This window comes from Cetorhinus maximus, chromosome 3, assembly GCF_964194155.1.
Source record: "Cetorhinus maximus chromosome 3, sCetMax3.hap1.1, whole genome shotgun sequence".
NCBI lineage: Eukaryota > Metazoa > Chordata > Chondrichthyes > Lamniformes > Cetorhinidae > Cetorhinus > Cetorhinus maximus.
This window is the reverse complement of record NC_135881.1, coordinates 179,305,415-179,325,487: the sequence shown is the minus strand read 5'-3', so window position 1 is coordinate 179,325,487 and position 20,073 is coordinate 179,305,415. Positions and strand designations below refer to the sequence as shown.

Below are 20,073 nucleotides of genomic sequence, written 5' to 3'. Positions count from 1 at the left end.
ATACGCATATATATTTTTATATTGTCAAGCCCAGTAGAGGCATATCCTATCCATAACTTTTAAAACATGAACTGTTGTCATTTTGGAATCTTCTGGAACTAACTTTTCTTTTAAAAATGGACATTAAAATTCTACAAAAGTTGGCTGCCAAGAGTCAACTTACTTGATCTGTGGATTCCTATTACCACACTGTTTTGAAATGGCAAAAGGACACCTTACGGACTAAGTGTTAATACTCATCTCCTGAAACCACCCAAAAGGTTTTTCCTGGCTTGAATGGGTCTTTTCAGAACAAAAGACTGTGATTGTCTCAGGCCCCCAGGGTGAATGCACACAAAGACCCAGCTTGTGGCTAATTAACTTAAGCCCAATGCCATATTTGGAAGGGAGATATGAAGGACCACATGGTAAGGCAGCCATCTTGTCCTCCCCTTCAAAAAAGGCTTTGAGTGCTGTTCGCAGAACACAGAACAATAACTGCACGGTCAGCTGCAGCAGAGAGGGGAGCAACATCTGTGCCTTTAAAAATTTAAAACTACAACATCTTAAGGTCTCCACGCATATTCTTTTTCACGTCTACTAGTACAGAAAACCAACCTGCTGGCAATGAGACTACAAGTAACTAATTTTATGACCTGCTGAAAATTCATCTCTTTGAGGGAATCCTGCAACAATTCTGATATTCAACTCCGACTATTGAATCCACTTAGATGATCCTTCAGGAGCAAAAATGCCTTCTTCACCAGGCCAGCAACGCATCCTTTTTTTCAAGATGAGCCAATGATGCGAATTAAGAGCTACTCTTTTGTTTACAACTTGTAGAAATGCACTATTCTCTTTAACTGCATTTTCCTTGTGTGCTGTGTTATTTGTGTGCGTGTGCATGAATGATGTAGCGTTAGATTTCGGAGTGAACATATGAATAAATAATCCTCTTCATTTAAACCCACAAAAAGCTTGCTGCTGGCTATTCAAATTGAGCACAGACTCAGCAGTTAAGAAACACACACATCTTCCTTTTCAAAAACACACTGATTACAGAGAATAATGAAAGCGAATAGGGGTTTCAGTAGTTCTCTCTCATCCCTGTCCATAAGAGAATATAGTCGGCCTACCTGCTACGCTGGCTCAGGTCTTACTATGTTATTCCCAATATCTGCTGTGCTTATTAAAGCTAATCTTTTTTAAATGAGTATTAAGAGACAGATGTGATCTGTGAAGAGAATTCTGGCATGTCCACTCCATTATTGCATTCACTTCTACATCAAGCTGTGGAGTGGAGTTTCGTAGACTCCTTTCAAACTCTGTAGATAGCCTGGATCATGTTGAGATCAAAAAAAAGAGCAGATGTTAGGGGTCTTGAAGAATATTAAGATGGATAAGTCCCCAGGGCCAGATGGGATCTACCCCAGAGTACTGAGGGAGGCAAAGGAGGAGATTGCTGGGGCCTTGACATAAATCTTTGTATCCTCACTGGCTACGGGTGAGGTCCCAGAGGACTGGACAATGGCCAATGTTGTTCCATTGTTTAAGAAGGGTAGCAGGGATAATCCAGGAAATTACAGGGCGGTGAGCCTTACGTCAGTGTTAAGGAAATTATTGGAGAAGATTCTTCGTGACAGGAATTACTACCATTTGGAAGCAAATGGGCGTTTTAGTGAGAGGCAGCACGGTTTTGTGAAGGGGAGGTCGTGTCTCACTAACTTGATCGAGTTTTTCGAGGAAGTGACAAAGATGATCAACGATGGAAGGGCAGTGGATGTTATATACATGGATTTCAGTAAGGCCTTTGACAAGGTCCCTCATGGTAGACTGGTACAGAAGGTAAAGTCGCATGGGATCAGAGGTGAGCTGGCAAGATGGATACAGAATTGGCTTGGTCATAGAAGACAGAGGGTAGCAGTGGAAGGGTGCTTTTCTGAATGGAGAGCTGTGACTAGTGGAGTTCCGCAGGGATCAGTGCTGGGACCTTTGCTGTTTGTAGTATACATAAATGATTTGGATGAAAATGTAACTGGGCTAATTAGTAAGTTTGCAGACGACACTAAGGTTGGAGGAGTTGCAGATAGTGAAGAGGATTGTCAAAGGATACAACGGGATATAGATCGGTTGGAGACTTGGGTGGAGAAATGGCAGATGGAGTTTAATCTGGACAAATGCGAGGTAATGCATTTTGGAAGGTCTAATACAGGCAGGAATTATACTGTAAATGGCAGAACCCTTAAGTGTATTGATGGGCAGAGGGATCTGGGTGTACAGGTCCACAGGTCACTGAAAGTGGCAACGCAGGTGGATAAGGTAGTCAGGAAGGCATATGGCATGCTTGCCTTCATTGGTAGGGGTATTGAGTATAAAAGCTGGGAAGTCATGCTGCAGCTGTATAGAACCTTGGTTAGACCACACTTGGAATATTGCGGGCAATTCTGGTCGCCACATTACCAGAAGGATATGGAGGCGTTGGAGAGGGTGCAGAGGAGGTTTACCAGGATGCTGCCTGGTCTGGAGGTTATTAGCTATGAGGAGAGGTTGGAGAAACTCGGATTGTTCTCACTAGAGCGATGGAGATTGAGGGGCAACTTGATAGAAGTTTACAAAATTATGAGTGACATGGACAGAGTAGATAGTCAGAAGCTTTTTCCCAGGGTGGAAGACTCAATTACTAGAGGACATAGATTTAAGGTGAGAGGAGAAAACTATGGAGGAGATGTGCGGGGCAAGTTTTTACGCAGAGGGTAGTGAGTGTCTGGAATTCGCTGCCAGAGGAGGTGGTGGAAGCAGGTACGATAGTGGTGTTTAAGAAGCAGCTTGACAAACACATGAATAGGATGGGAATAGAGGGATACGGACCCCGGAAGTGCAAAATGTTTTAGTTGACGGGCAATATGATCGGCGTAGGATTGGAGGGCCGAAGGGCCTGTTCCTGTGCTGTACTTTTCTTTGTTCTTTGTTCTCCTGGAAGCAACCTGTACAAATTATTGCAGCCACCAGGACAGCTGGAAGAACTTAACTATTGTAGTAGGGATCTTCCAAACCAAGTCTGAACCAGGAGAGTGGCATCTATCTATCGCATATAATAATGAATAGTAGTGAGGGCTACTACCCTGGTATTGAAATGGGAAGAACCTGCAGTTATGCAGCTCCTTTCACAGCCTCAGGACATCACAAAGCACTTTAGAGTCACAATGAAGTACTTTCTGAAGTGAAGTCATTGTTGCTATGTAGGAAACACAGCAGCCAATTGACATACAGCATGAGCCCCACAAACTGCAAGAATGACCCAATAATCTGTTTTAGCTGTTGGTCCAGCAACAAACATTGGTCAGAACTCCAAGGAAATCTTCCCTGCTCTTCTTCAAAATAGGGCCTTACAATGTTTTATATGCACCAGGGAGGGCAGACAATCCAGTTTAATGCCTTATCCAAAGGATAGCACCTCCAATAGGCACTGGAGCATCAGCAATTTGTGCTCAAGTCTCTGGAGGTGGGGGGGCAGGGGTGGAGGTGGGGGGGCAGGGGTGGAGGTGGGGGGGCAGGGGTGGAGGTGGGGGGGCAGGGGTGGAGGTGGGGGGGCAGGGGTGGAGGTGGGGGGGCAGGGGTGGAGGTGGGGGGGCAGGGGTGGAGGTGGGGGGGCAGGGGTGGAGGTGGGGGGCTTGATTCCACCATTTTCAGACTCCACGGTGAGACACGTACCACTGAGTCACATCCTACCTATTTCAGGTGAACACCCATGTTGTTAGGAATACCTTATCTATAAAACCTGAAATCAAACAAAGAGTTCTCTCCACCATCCCATGATCAGTTCTAACGCAATCAAAAATCTGCGTCTTTTGGACTCCGCATTGTGAGCTCCCAGCTGCCACCTATCCAGAATATGTCCTGCTGTCATTTACCACTGAGCCAGATTCCAATCCATGACTTAAGTAAGACTCCAGGCTGTGGTGGGAATAGGAGCATTAAAGAATAGCTAGAATAATACCACAGACAATGATGGTATTAGAGGTGGCAGAAATATTAATTATTTAACCTCTGTGTTTACCAGGGAGATAGAACAGGTAGATATGACATTGAATGATGAGATGAGCAATGTGATAGATAGTTAGCCATGGTCCATGAGGGGCCACAGGCATCTCTCTCCATTAGAGAGAGAGAAGTGGTTATATAGCTACAGGAGCACCGCTCCACACCAAACATGGGCAAGGTATGGAGACAGCCTTCCAAGTGCATTTAAAATAAAAAAGGGGATATTCTGAATGAACTAAACAAACTCAAAGAAGATAAAGCCCCTGGTCTGGATGGATTGCATCCACATATTTTTTAAAAATCTAGGGAAGAATCAGGAGAGACATCAGTACGCATATTTGATAATTGGTTAAAAAAAACTCTAGTGCCAGAGGACTGGCTGATATCTAATGTAATTCTGTATTTAAGAAAGGGGATAGAGCACACTGTGGGAATTATAGACCTGCCTGCTTAACCTCAGTACTAGGAAAAATAATGGAATCCCCATAGAGGAGAGAATAAAAAACAAGAATTGAGAAATAATAATGAATGGTCAGCACAGATTTCAAAAGGGAAAATCCTGCTTAACCAACATTATTGAATTTTGTGAGGAGGCAACAGAGAGAGTAGACAACAGCGAAGTAGTTGATGTAATTTATCTACATTTTCAAAAGGCCTCAATTAAGGGCCCCATCTTAGATTAACGAATAAGGTCAGAGAAGGTGGAGTAAGGAGACAGATGGCAAAATGGATTGCTAGCTGGTTTCGAGACAGAAAGCAGAGAGTGGGCATAAAGGGTAGTTATTTAGAGTGACAAAAGGTGGGAAGTGGCGTTTCACATGAATCAGTGCTGGGACCACTACTGTTCACAATTTACATTAAAGATTTGGACTTTGGAATCAAAAACACAGGGCAGAATCTCGTGGAGATGACGGGGGTCTTGCCTGGCGCCTGCAGAGCCAGAGAGAGACCCGCGTAGCTTCCTTTGGGGAAGGCCTGTCCAAATCATGAGACAATCAGGCAGCTGAGAGGCCAGTGCAGGACCTTTCCCTGGGATCAAGGCCCGTGGAGTGGAGATCCTGCCAGCTGAAAGCTGCCAGCCAATTAGAGGGAGGCAGCTCTTTTCAACTACAGCCACCAGGGTCTCAGAGCCATGGAGCGACCCGGGCCACAGTTAAGTAATGGTGGGAGGGGTTTTGCAGGGTGGGGTTCTTGGGGTAGGGACATGTGAGGGGGTTGTAGGGGGGGGGGGGTCGGCAGCAGGGGCATGGGGGTGGCTTTCAGCAGGCTGCCCTTCCCAATGCTGGGTCCCTCGATCAGGCAGTGAGTGCCTTTGAAGGAGGGAACCCACGCCCAGCCAGAAGACGACAATCAGCCCGCACTGGTTTACTTGTCATACACACCATATGGCGACAGGCCCACCCACAACTGGGTTAATAGCAGCGGGATGAGGCCCTTAAGCGGTCATTAATGGTCACTTAAGGGCCTTAATTGGTGTTGAGGTGCAAAGGTCGACCATGGGCCTTCCCGCCACAGATTTAATCGGGGTAGAGGTAGGAAGGCAGTGGAGTGTTCATCCGTCACTCTCCCCACCTCCAAACATGCCACTAGAGAGAGGAGAAGATTCCGGCCACAATTTCTAAATTTGAGGATGACACCAAATTGGGAGGATAGTCAATACTGAGGTGGACTGCAACAAATTACAGGAGGACCTTAATGCACCTACAGAATGGGCAAATAGTTGGCAAATGAAATTCAACACATGTGAAGTAGGAAGAAAAGGGAAGTCACTTATTACTTGGAATGTGCAAGTCTAGGTGGGGTAGAAAACAAAGAGATCTCAGTAAAAGTTGAGCCACAGGTTATTAGCAAAACCACAAAACAACAAACAAACCAAGCATTATGTTTTATTTCCAACAGGATAGAATTGAAAAGTACAGACAACCTTGGTTAGATCACATTTCAGAGTACTGCGTGCAGTTCCAGTGGCCATATTATAGAAAGGATATAGAGACACTGGAGAGGGTGCAGAGAAGATTTACAAGGATCATACCAGAAGTGTCTCGGTGTACATATCAGGAAAGATTGACAGGCGGGGCCCATTTCCTCTTGAGGAAAGAATGCTGAGGGTGGCCAAATAGAGATAACAAAAATTATGAAAGGTGCTGATAGAGTGGAGACAGACAGAATATTTCCTCTTGCGAGAAGACCATATCTCAAGACCATCAATATAAGATAGTCACCAAGAAATACAATCGGGAATTCAGAAGAAACGTCTTTACCTAAAGAGTGGTGAGAAAGCGAAACTTACCACCACAGGTAGTGGTTGTGTCAAATAGTATAGATGCATTTAAGGAGAAGTCAGACAAGCATTTAAGGGAGAAGGGAATAAAGGGTTACGATGTTAATTTAGGTAAGGAAAGGAGAAAGGAGGCCCAAGTGAAACCTAAATACTGGCATGGATTGGTTGGGCTGAATGGCCTGTTTCAGTGCCGTTTATCCTATATAATCCTGTGTGATCAGTGTCAGGAACCAAGTCATGTGTGTTACATTAATACGTTTACAAGAGGTTGAACAGGAATTTTCCAGATTTTTTTTCCCTAATTAGCTCGGGTATTTATCTGATTCTCTGCTCTCACAGGAGATTGAAAATTACTATTAAATTCTGAACAGTCAACTTCACCGAGATTGGGAGTTGGCTCATCCACATGTTCAACCAAGTCACCCTGTAGTTGCAAAATATCCTTTTGGCTAATTCATTGACAATGCTTCTTTCTAGAAGTTATAATTATAAGAAGCTGGGCTGAATGGCCTGTTTGTATGCTGTAAATTCAATGTAAAATAAATGCGCAAATTACATGGAACAGTGACATAAAGAAGCTTTATGTCTCAACCATATCTGGAAAGGTCTTGCCAAGTTAGTTCTTGAAAATCTGCTGAGCAAGATTGGTGGTTTCTATGTACTACCAACTCCTAGAAACTAATCACTGAACAAATCAACAAACCAGGCCGGTGGTTGACGTCAGTCATTAGATTTTCTAGTTTTATGCCAGTTGGGAAATTCCAGAACATTCTGATATTGATCTGCAGATCTTTTGATGACAATGGCGATTAAATTAACCGGATCTTAATCCTATTAGACTTTAAATGATTGTGTGATTCATGAAAAAAACATTTGCCTAAACCTGTTTCTGCTTATTTATAAATGTGCGGAACAATGATATAAAACCATGGCTTCACTGAGATATAACTCTTTTGGCTGATTACCAACATAACTACTAGTTACCAAATTAGTAGCTGCATCAGGCCATTCAGCCCCTCGAGTATCTTTTGGAGTGTGCAAGCAATTTGCTGAGGTACGCAACCTCTAAATTTTTTACTCAACCCTGCACGCGTGGTAAATTAAAGGGGCCAACTTGTACACGGCTTATGCAAAGACTTTTGGGTTGCTTCAGCCATGCAGCTTAGAAGGAACACAGCTCTTCACACTGTTCAATGCACTAAATATTTACTAGGTACTCTCTTGAAGGAGCAGTCCTATAAATTCAAGACTCAGACCCTGAAATATCTGAGCTCCAGGAGGGTGGAAGGAAAGATTTCCACTGGGGGGCTGGGGTGAGGTCAAGGATTGGGATAGCTCCATTTTTGGGGCTCTTTAAATTCAAGCAGTGTGGAGAGAGGATGATGTGCGTGAATGTTCCAAATTCAGGCCAGCTGAGAGACTTGAGAAAGCTCCAAACCTCATGTTTCCTACATCAGGAAACACTTCAAATAAAGTACTTCACTGGCTGTAAAGTGTTTTGGAGTGTCCAGTGGTCGTTAAAGGCACCATATAAATGCAAGTCATTCTTTTACATTCAGGACATAACAGAAACTTGCAGCTAATACAAAGATATACATTAGTAAAATTTAATGACTACAGACTTATCACATCTGATGTAAAGAAAGTAGGCTCCTCCATTCATTGGTTGATTTTACTGGATACCCACTACACTTTTGTCTTATGATTTTAATTCCTTTCTTTTGCTTTAGTACTGAAGGATTTTATGCCGTCTTGTTCCTTATCCATATTTGACTTTTATTAATTCCTCTCATTAACGTGAACACTCCTGTCTACTTCTATCCTTTGGTCAGTAATAACCATTGGTGTTTTGCGAATTACAAGCCTCTTCCATTTTCTAATCCAATTCCATTTATGGATATATTATGCACCCTCTCTGGAATGGACTGCATGAAAGGGTGGTAGAAGAAGATTCACTAGTAACTTTCAAAAGGGGATTTGTTGAATACTGGAAAAGATTTTCAGGGTAATTAGGAAGAGCAGGGAAGTTCAAAAAATTGGACAGCTCTTTCAAAGAGCTATAACAGGCATGATGGGCTGAATGGCCTCCTTCTGCATTGTATGATTCTATGAAGAGCTCCAAGTATTTTTTTTAGGTATCATATTTACATAACAATGCTACATAAGACTTTACTTCGTTTTTCCATGTTTAGGGTTCAAAGACTACACTCAGTGCAATGACTGGTGCAGAATTAGATAGTACTGGGCACAGCTACGGTGCCCTTTACCCCAATGCTCCCTATGCCCTCACCCAATCTAAGCCAGGAAAGACACCATGGGCCAAATAGTTTCATTCTTCATAGCACAATTCTTCCACTATAAGCTATATAAGCAGATGCCACAACACATACATGAATCAGTAATGTCATTCACATTCAGTCAAACATGTTACCCTCGAGGCTCAACTGCTCGTGGTTAATGTCCTACCTGGCAGATGCAAAAGCCCGGTTGACTCTCTCCTCCAGTCCACTTGATCCAACAGCCTTCCATGTCAACCAGAATTTGAAAGCGTCAGCCCTTCGGCTGCATTGGATCGACTTGTCACCCTTATCATAATCAACATTGTAGAACTTATCCTGTTGGAAGAGGTACATAGCCTGACCACAGTGGCATCTGTCAATCAAGCCCTGAAAAGGAGAAGCCAGAGATGAATAAATACATGAAATACTGATGAAAAGATTACTGATCATTACTGAATAGATCAGCACTCTTGTAAGTATACCAAGCTTTTCACTAATTCAAGGGTTTCCTTGGTTGCAGTCCTGACATTCTAGGTAGAACTAATGCTACCTTTATAACTCTCATTAGTAAAATCCCTAATACTACACTTGTTTCTAGAGCATGAATCCTTCTAGCTTCTCTCCAATCCTACTTGGTTTCCTGGGTCCACTCATGGGCCACAGGGCAGATAATTTCCTATCAAGTCTTTACCAGTGCTGTTCGAAACTATTCAAAAACTCCACCCATATTTTGAAGCTTGGCTTTTCATGCCATAAACTATTCATCTCAGATCCCTGCTAATGATCTCTTGTATCTCTTAAGTGAAGAAAGAAGGGCCAGGAGATCCCTGTTTATGTTTATCTTAGCTACTTGGCTAGGGTCTGTAGAATGTTTCCAGTGACTGGGTGGGGCATTACAGTGTCATTTTACCTCCATGACCCCAGTTAAAATTCATACCAGGCTAATAGGATGAAAGCCTCCTCTTCCTGCTGCCTGGGAAGGTCCTTTGAGAAATTAGTTGGAGCAACCTCAATTCAACTTCATGCACACAGCTGCCTACAATTCAGCACAAATTGGGATTAAAGAACTATCTCAGTCAGGGAGACATTGAGAAAAAAATGCATGGGGAAGGCAACTCTGAGGCTGGGTTTACGGTACACTGTTAGGCAAAGAGTAAGGGGAGCCGTATTGTGCACTTATGTATGACCTAGCAGTAATCAAGGTGGCACTAGATAGGGAAAAACAGGAGCATCCCACTTCACTAGCCCTCAGAGTGATGATTGCAAAGAAGCTCATCAGAAGGAAGACTTCAATGTGATGGATCATATTACAAACCCATGAGAGTGCTGGATGGAGAACTAGAAGGAAAATAGTTTTTGTGCATATCCATGTGTATGTGGGCAAGGGAAGAAATATGATTCTTGGCATAAAATATAAAATTTTATATATTAATTAGATAAATTCTGAGATCAGAGATAAGTTATAAATATTGTGCCCCATAGCCAATGTATATTTTATATACTGAAAATTGTATATTTTCAGGCACTTCCTGTCAACTATTTATTTGACGTTCTTATGTCCACATGTGTAATGGTAACTGCCTGTGTCAAGCTGTCAAGATCTAATTACACTTTCCTGTCACAGCACCACCACTGGTGGGAGTGTTAATTACAGCATAACAAGCTCACATAGGCAATTTCTATTATAAATGTGGACACAGAAATATAAATGTAGGACAGAATATAAGATGAATCCCCTGTCACCCCTGAAGACCTAATTTAGTCTTGACTCCCTATATTATTGCCATGGGAAGCCGACTAGTTTTCATAAATCATGATTTAACTAGAAAGATCTGTATATTCCTAAAGATTTTCTCCGTGTGGCTATGCCTGCATCACCCAGTCCCCTTCAAAAGCAAAGGCTTTTCTTAATCAGAACAACTCACACAGTTCATTGGGGTTCAAAATACATGGGGGCAGCGGGCAAATTCATCCTCAAAAGCCACCAAAAAGCCCACAAAAAATCAATGACATGGGTGACAAATGAGAGAAAAGTCACCGCCATACATGGGAGAGACAGAATCGGTGGGGAGCTGCTCCTCCAATCGCAGATTCTGTCTCCCCAGTACTCACTGCCCCCGCTCCTCCAATCACAGGTTCCTTTCTCCCGATCTTACTGCTCCTCAAGAGACAGAACCTATGGCTGGAGGAACAGCTAGGGTGGGAGAGAGGGAGCCTGTGATTGGAGGAGCTGGAGCTGGCCAGTCCCACTGCTGCCATCACTCTAAGCCTGAACCCAGATGAGAGGGAGCAGGATAGCAACAATCAGCAGAGGCCTCACGTGACAACGCTTATCCAAGGTGCCCTGGTTGAGGCAGGGACCTGGCTCAGGCTGAGGGGATGCCCAGGCCAGGGTTGGAGATGCCATTGGGAAAGAGAAGTAGCAGCAGGAGGGGTGGACACAGGCCAAGGAGATGTTGAAACGGCAGGGCCTCCACCTGGCTCTCAAATTCTTTAAAGATACTGACACCTTGGTCTGCACAGACTCTAAAGAGGATGAGTGATTTTGACCGCCCATGTAGCATGGAGCTGGAGTACAGCTGCATTTGGAAACAGAGGTGTTTGAAAGGTTTTCGACATCAAAAGAAGGACTGTGACGAGCAGTACGAACAATAGACAATCTCAAGGAATTTATGGCTGCCCGGTGAATTGATGGTGGTGCTGTTGGCTGCAATATTACTGGCGAATTTGTGCCTGAACTTTTTATTTTTTGATTTTCTTTCTTTTTTATGTATTACTTAAATTGATTTTAAAACTTACCTTAATTCACCATCTGGCTGTGATGGGAGTTGACTTTTATAAATCATTAATAATAATGGTTTGCAGCAAGATGTGAAGAACTGGATAAATATTCGAAGGGAAAAATTTTTGCAGGGCTATGAGGGAAAGGCAGGTGGGTGTGGGGGCTAATTTGACAGCTCTATGTCCGAGAGTTAACACAGGGACGATGAGCCGAATGGCCTCCTTCTGTGCCCTAACATTCTATGATTTATATGATTTCCGATAGCCAGCATATCTTTATGTTTCTATCTTTGTGTACAAACTTTCAATATCTATTGTATAAAGCAAGGCACTCGGGGGTACGGTTAGTGAGTTAACCACCTCTATAAAGTGATGTGTGTCTTTAATGTAACTAGGGTGGTTCTGTGCAATCTATGTCCCACTAAAGCATGGATGATCACGTGAGGAGGTGCACTAGCTTGGAAAAAACACTAAGACACTGAAATGTGAGGTATATGTGAATTAGACAATTCATTATCTGATGGTTAGCTTGGTGCTACAGGATTACAAACACAAAAGGTAATGTTACTACATGACTGCATCAGTTAATAAAGGAGTCAGGAAGAATGAAAAAGGAGCCACTGAAAACCAAAAAGTAACTCCCGAAAATCAAAAATTAGCCCGCAAGAAAATCTCAAGAAGTGCCCTTGAAATAGGAAATTATTTTGACCCTGCAGTTCACTCATGTGACTCTTTCAATCATCACAATATTGTGGATTTGGAGCAACAGTTCAGAAACTTATGAAATGGTACCAACATGAACCTGAGAGATGGTATTAAAAACTGCAGGCTAAACATAATCACATACAAACTGGCAGGGTATGAGGACAGCAATGTGATTGAACTAGGTTTTAATCCCAAAGCAATATTTCTGTGACACTTTTACGATCTCTTTAGTTTCAAGACTGTCACCTATAGTCTTCTATTGGTAACATATAGCACAGGATGTTTAATTGAGACTAATAGGTAATTAGGATCAATTATCTAAATAACAATGGATCAACCATTAAAAAAGGCAATATCAAGTTATTCTGGAGTAAGGTAGGAGTTAGCGGGAGTGACTACACAGATGGTAATATACCGTGGGATTGGTTGCTGTCTTTGGATTTCTGTCACAGGAAGAAATGACCTCAGTATATGTATTGCAAGCCCTTCCCAATGTCTCGAGGGAGTTTCCGTGCAAACATGTGTAACCGCATTGGATATGGTGGACGTTAATGAGACACTAAGGCCTGAATTTTGGCTGTTGCATTGGGAGCACAGGGACGGGAGAATTCTCGGCTCCACAAGCCCAAAGTCTGCAATCATGACAATGTAAAAATAATGATGGTGTTGGGGGTTGGGGGAGCTGTTTCCATTCTGTGCTGAATTAACTGATCTCTGCTGTGGCCACAGTAGAAGGCCTTACAATATATTTCAGCATATATGGGCTAAAGAAAACAAAACCTCTGTCAGGGATCCTACTCCCAATAGCTACTCAGTGGCACTTCCTAGGTGTTGAACAAGGAGAGGATCAGTCTGATCACAAACAGTTAACCTGCCTGGAAATGGCCACTTGAGATGCGAGAAAACTGTTGGTGCCTGTACAAAGCCTGGGGTGTGAATGGGCAACAGCCTCAAGAGTGAAGGGAGGGGAAAAAAAACAAATGAGTAAGAAGATCGACAAGAATTATATTTTAATAATAAAAGGAAAGCAATATCCCTTTAATTACTGACTTTTGCAAGATGTTGTTAAATTCTTATTTAATGCATGGCATTTACAGAACGAAGATAGCTGAACAAAACAGCCAAAGCTGATGCCAGTTATAGGTGTCCATGGAACTGTTACTTCAAACTTCAACTACTGTTTGTAAAGAGGCTAAAGGGGCCTGGCTGAATTCACTCCTCTCTGGCACTGCTTAATGAAGCTGGCATTAGGTTTCACAATTAAACTTTTATCATGCAACCATTATCAAATAACAAAGGTGTATTGCAATTACATTACAATTTAAATATGTACATATTCTCTGAGTGGACCCTGCCCACCTGATTAATCTGAATAATATATACAATCTTGCCTTTCATTACAAAAAATGTTCAACCATCCACTTGAATATAATTGGCACCAACTTAGCACAAGACAAAGGGCTTTGTACCATAAGCAACAAGCCATCAGTGATGTGGTCAGTGAGGCAGGGCACCCAGTTATTATTAAATTGGTTCTATTATATATGGCTATTCCACGTGCACGAGCATGAACACTGAGTATCAGTGGACTTTGATCATGGGGGGGTGCGGGTGGTGGGGCGGGGCCATCACAACCAAGCCAGATTATATTGTCAGGAAGATATAATAATGTTATTGGAATTTATTGTAAAATAGTGGTACCTGTGTCTGTGTGTGTGTGTGTGTGTGTGTGTGTGAGACTTAATTGGATTAAAGGCAGCTGGTCTGGAGGAAGTTTAGAATGTAAGGAGTAAAAGGATATTTGCATTTTTAAATAAACCAGGCTAGAGTGTTTTCAAAGGAGGGGTGAAATGTGTCACCTAGCCAGGTGAAGTTTAGAAACAGTGGGAAAAATATGCCCCCCATTGCGGGGGGTTAGTGCAGGAACGGGAGCAGGCGCAGGCAGGCATTTTACGTGGGCAGGCCAATTAAGACCCACCCAGCATGACGTCCACCAGGAAGCGCTATGCGCTCCCTGTACGGGTGGGGGGGATTCCCTCAGCCGAGGGTGCGCTCTTTCATGCATATGCGCGAAAGAACGCACTGATCTCCCTGAGGCTAGGCACTGCCTCGGGGAGATCAGCTCCAAATTAAAAATTGTTAAACAAATGATAGCAAGATTTTCCTGATATGTCCCCTCATTTGACACCGTCACATGAGTTGGGACATGTCCATAACTTTTATTGAAACCTTTATTAAATATTGAAAAACTCTCCTGAAACCTCATCCCACCGGTGGATGAGGTTTCATGCTTTTTCTGAAGCCTGCCAGGGCTCCCGGCCTGCCCGCCAACCTTAAGGTTGGACGGGCAGGCCCGTTAATGATGTTAATTACATTTTCAATGGCCTCAATAGGCAGCTAATTCGGCTGTGCCCCCACCGACCTGAAAATGGAAATGACGAGGGGTGACATCGGGAGTTCCACCCAACGCCATCCCGCCCCCGCTCGCCAACCAAAAGATCCTGCCCAGTGTTTATTTTTTCCCAAAGATTACTAGTAAAATTGGTACTATGATAATTTTTTATGACCAGGGAGGTAAAGTCCTAAGCCATAGTGAAACAATGGGAATTTGCATTCAAAGGGGAAAATATGTATAAAAGAGCGAAGGCTGTGTGTAAGGATAGGCATTTTAAAATCTAACAAGTGTGAAAAGCCTTCAGCATCTAAGCCTCAAGCTGCTGTCTGCAAAGAACTGAAGTTTGGATTGGATTGTTCAGGGTATCGTGTTTCTTTGCCTGGGTCTTTTAAAATCAATGGGCAGGATCTTCCGGTTGGTGAGCGGGGGGGGGGCCCACTCACCGGCGTGTAAAATGACGCGGGATGACGTCGGGTGGAACTCCTGACGTCACCTGCGTCATTTCCATTTTCAGGTCGGCGGGGGCGCAGCCGAGTCAGCTGCATGCCCGCTGACCTGTCAACAGCCTATTGAGGCCAATGAAAAACTAATTAAGGTCATTAATGGACCTGCCTGTCCAACCTTAAGGTTGGTGGGCAGGCCGGGAGCCCTGGCGGGCTTCGGAAAAAGCATGAAACCTCATCCACAGGCGGGATGAGGTTTCATGAGGGTATTTAAATTTTTATTAAATCTTTCAATAAAAGCTATGGACATGTCCCAACTCATGAGACAGTGTCACATGAGCGGACATGTCAGGGAAATTTTTTTATCATTTCCAATAAAAACTTTAATTCCGAGCCGATCTCCCTGAAGCAGCACTTAGCCTCAGGGAGATCTGTGCGCTCCTTCGCGTGCATGCACAAAAGAGCGCACTCCCGGCTGGGGGAATCCCCCCCCTGCCCGCACAGGGAGCGCATAGCGCTTCCTGGCGGATGTCACGTTCCGCGGGCCTTAATTGGCCTGCCCACATAAAATGGCGGCACGCCCCCAATTGGGGGCGCCGATCGGAGGCGCACCTTCCCGCGCTTCCCCCCACCCCCGCCCCATTTGGCGAAAAATTTTCCCTATGTGTCCTACTGTTGCCTTAACGGAGGTGTAACAAGGAGTCAGATTAAATAGGGAATTTAGAAGTTATAGTAGTAATTTGTAGACATATATGTGCTTAAAATCATTTATTTTATTAATAAATGATTAATTTAAGGCTCAGTGGTCTTATTACTACTGAATTCAAAGCCCGCATCTCGAAACATACAAATTGAAAAAGTTAGCTGTGGCAGTTGTCTCAAGTTTCCCTCTGGGATTTGAACAACTCAGGATTTATCATCAGCTGTGCCATAACAATATCTTCACACACATGGGAGAATTTTCTCCCCATTGTGCGGGCTGGGCGGGAGCGGGCGCAGGCGGGCGCATAGCCGATCACTGCCCGTGATCGGTTGCGCACCGCCATTTTACGTGGGAGGGCCGATTAAGGGCATGGGGAGGAGGCAGAGTTGGGGCCTGTGCTCTTTCATGCATGCATGTGAAAGAGCACAGAAATCTCCCTGAGGCATGGAGCTGCCTCAGGGAAATTATTTTCATTATGAAAACTTCAAAAAAAAAATGGAAAAAATTATTCATACATGTCCCCTCATGTGACAATGTCACATGAGCTGGGACATGTCAATGAATTATAATAAAAAGTTTTATTTGATTTATGAAGCCTTCATGAAACCTCATCCCACCCGTGGATGAGGTTCCATGATAAATGCGAAGGCCGCCTGGGCTCTTCGCCTGCCTGCCAACCTTGAGGTTGGATGGGCAGCCCTGTTAACTCTTTCAATTGGCTGTTAAATGGCCTTAATAGGCCTTCGACAGTTTGGCAGGCATGCAGCCAACTCCGGTGTGCGCCCGCCGAACTGAAGATCGGAGTGACGCGCAGTGATGTCGGGACGCATGCCTGACGCGCTGCGCATCATTTTGCGCATTGGCAAGTGGGGCCCACCTCCACATTCAGGCCACTGGTTCTAATGTGAAGTGTTGGATAAGTGACCAGGAGCTGGAACTTGACCTTTTCCTTCCCAGCACAAGGGGTGACCTATCTTAACATGAAGTCAACAATATGACTTTGATCAGTTGAATCCTGACGTGCAATGGAACTCATGCATAGCTATTCTGGGGAAACACTGTCAGCAAATCTGGAGTAAGCATTCCAAAATTTCTCAAAGACCAGGTTGAAGTCCAAGTGGGAGAACCCACAACTATGATCAGTGATTAGGTTCCAAGATTTGTTGACACTGTTTAAATGCATTCAGTAACTTGACCCATTTCCAGGATTTATTTGTATATATTTTCCAATCTTGGGAACCAAACTATGAATGTATTTATTATCACAGAAGTGCAGGGAACAGGCTGTTACAGTGCCAAAACTAGTGCAGAAACAAATCAACAATTTTTTCATTTGTCTGGCTTCATGTATACGGTGTGTACTCGATTGGTTCCAGTGGGAATACTCCCATGCTGACATTGGTTCTTCTTCTGCAAAACTAGTTGAATTATAATTCTCTTGGGTCCCAGCAACCAAAAGTTTAAAATGGTCACTTGACAAAAGTGTGTGAAAATGAGTAAGGACAGTGTCATAAATCCCTATACTTGGCGAACGAAAGCTGACACTTTCCAAAGGATTTAGCAAGTAGAGGCACGTGTCAGCTCATTAACATTTCCTTTGGTCTGGATTGGGTTCCAAGTGCTTTCCGTCAGCCTTGGTAATGAATACTCACTGTGTTGTCCTTCAGAAGAAAAGCACAGCACTGGATACCGGCCATCAGCATCTTGTGTGGATTCCAGGCAACCGAGTCAGCCCTGAAGATGGTAAATAGAGCATGCCATTCAACTAGGGGAATCAATCAAAACATTGCTCTTACTCTGCAATGACTAGACAGGGCCAGAACCATGTGAAAGAGATGGAAGTGCTGCCTCATTATTAAGCAGTGTTGTCAGGAGGATGTGTGGGAGATAAGGATTTAAAGAGAGCTCAGTAGAGACCTCAAAGGTGGATGGTGGATGATTAGGAGGATCTTAAAGGACAATGAGAACATAGGTCATAGGAACATAGAAACATAGGAACATATAGGAACAGAAGTTTCCTGTCGGCGATTTGGGGGCAGGGCCCGCTCGCCAACAGGAAAATGACGCAAGATGACGTCGGGAGGAATGTTCAACCTTTCTTCATAAGACAATCCCTTCATCCCAGGTAGAGTCCAGTGAACCTTCTCTGAACTGCTTCTAAAACAATTATATCTTTTTTTAAATAAGACAACTAAAACTGCAGACAGTATTCCAAATGTGGTCTCACCAAGGCCCTGTACAGCTGGAATAAAACTTTCCTATTTTTATATTCCATTCCTCTTGCAACAAGCACCAACATTCCATTTGTCTTCCTGATCACTTTCTGTACCTGCATACTAACTTTATGTGAGTCATATACCAGGACACCTAGATCCCTCTGTACCACCGTGTTCTGCAATCTTTCTCCATTTAAATGATACACTGCTTTTCTATTCTTCCTGCCAAAGTGAACAAGTTCACATTTATCCACGTTGTACTCCAATTACCAAATTTTTGTCCATTCACTTAACCTGTCTATATCCCTTTCTGGACTCCCTCACTCCTCTTGACAACTTAATTTCATACCTATCTTGGTGTAATCAGCAAATATTCGGTCATTCAAGTCATTGATATAGATTATAAATAGTTGAGGACCCAGCACTGAACCCTGTGGCACTCCAATAGTTACAGCTTGCCAACCGGAAAAGACCCACTTACCCCTACTCTCTGCTTCCTGTTAGCCAGCCAATCCTTTATCCATGCTAATATGTTACCCCCTACACCATGTGCTCTCATCTTGTGTAAGTAACCTTTGATGTGGCACCATATCAAATGCTTTTTGGAAGTCCAAGTACACCGCATCTACCGGTTCCTATTTAACCACCCTGAATGTTACTTTGTCAAAAACTCTCTAACAGGTTAGTTAAACACGGTTTACCTTTCACAAAGCCATGTTGGTTCTGGCTGATCAAATTGTGATTATCTTAATATCCTTCTCCTTAATAGTGGATTCTAGCACTTTCCCTATGAAAGATGTTAGGCTAACTGGACTATAGTTTCCTGCTTTCGGCCTCCCTCCTTTCTTGAATAAAGGTGTTAGGTTAGCTATTTCCAATCTGTTGTAACCTTTCGAGAATCTAATGAATTTTGGAAGATTATAACCAATGCATCTGCTATCTGTGCCGCCACTTCTTTGGAGACCCTACGATGCAGGCCATCCGGTCCTGGGGACTTACCAGCCTTTAGGCCTAATAGTTTTCCTAGCACCCTTTCCCTGGTGATAGTGATGATATTAAGTTCATGCCTCCCTATCACTTCTTGATTTTCAAGAATCTTTGAGAAGTTTTCCAAGTCCTCTACTGTAAAGACAGACACAAAATACCTGTTCAATGCCTCTGCCTTTTTTTTTGTTTTCCATTATCTATTCCCCAGACTAACTCTCTAAAGGACCAACACTAGCTTTAGTTACTCTTCTTCTGTTCAAATAGGAGCAGGAGTGGGCCAAATGGCCAATGTTCTCTCTAAACTCAACCCAAAGGTTCCCACACATGTAACACACAAGTTGGCCTCTTTAAATTGTTGTGCGTGCATGAGCAAAAATTTAAAGGGGCCACACACTTAAAGAAATCACCCCTGCACTAGAAAAAGAAATTAAGAGGGAACACAAGGCCCCTTGAACGTGATCAGCTGTTCGCTGAGGTCATCTACCTCAACTCCTCTTTTCCACCCTCTCCTTATTTCACTTGATACCTTAACTATCCACAAATTTACCACTCTGAGTCTTGAATATACTGAACAGCTGAGTATCCACATTCCTCTGGGTTAGAGAATATCAAAGATTGAAAATTTCTCATCTCAGTCCTAAATGGACAACCATTTATCTTGAGACTATGATCCCTAGTTCTAAACTCTTCAGTCAGAGGAAACAGTCTTTCAGCATCTACCCTAACAAGCCCTCTAAGAGTTGTATATGTTTCAATGAGATCACCTCTCATTCTTCTAAACTCCATAGGCCCAGTCTCCTCAAACTCTCCTTAAAGGACAGCCCCTCATCCCAGGAATTGATCTCGCGAACCTTTGATGTAATGTTTGAGTTCTCCTGACAACAGCAGCCACTTCATTGCCACATTCCACACACAAAATCCTCACTCTTGAGTTTAGAGGTGAATTGGAAAGAAGCCAGACCAGGAGGTAGATCCTGAGAACTCATCTTAATGCAACTTTATATATTGAATTTGCAAATGCTGCAAGTAAATGCCCTCTGAACAGGGCAATTAGGGATGGATAATAAATGCTGGCCTAGCCAGTGATACCCACATCCCATGAACAAATAAAAAAATATACAAAGTGCATGACCTTTTTTTAAAAATCTTAACATGTTGAGTTTAGAAGGGCAAAAAGGGCCAAATGTAATTTGTTACTTCTAGTCACCTTACAATTTCCAAATGCTGAGAAGCAGTTTACCAAAATACTCGTCAGAAAAAACT

General features: G+C 43.3%; 1 protein-coding gene across 1 annotated transcript in view; it reads right to left on the bottom strand.

Annotated features, from left to right (window-relative positions):
- Positions 1–8,024: 8,024 nt before the first annotated feature.
- Positions 8,025–20,073, bottom strand: part of LOC144679072 (acidic amino acid decarboxylase GADL1-like) — a 60,558-nt gene continuing 48,509 nt past the window's right edge. The window contains exons 11-12 of the mRNA XM_078539345.1: positions 17,260–17,341; positions 8,025–8,967 (exon numbers count right to left, since the gene is read on the bottom strand). Of these exons, the coding sequence (XP_078395471.1) occupies positions 8,764–8,967; positions 17,260–17,341 (286 nt within the window). The 3' untranslated portion in view covers positions 8,025–8,763. The remainder of the gene's footprint in view (positions 8,968–17,259; positions 17,342–20,073) is intronic.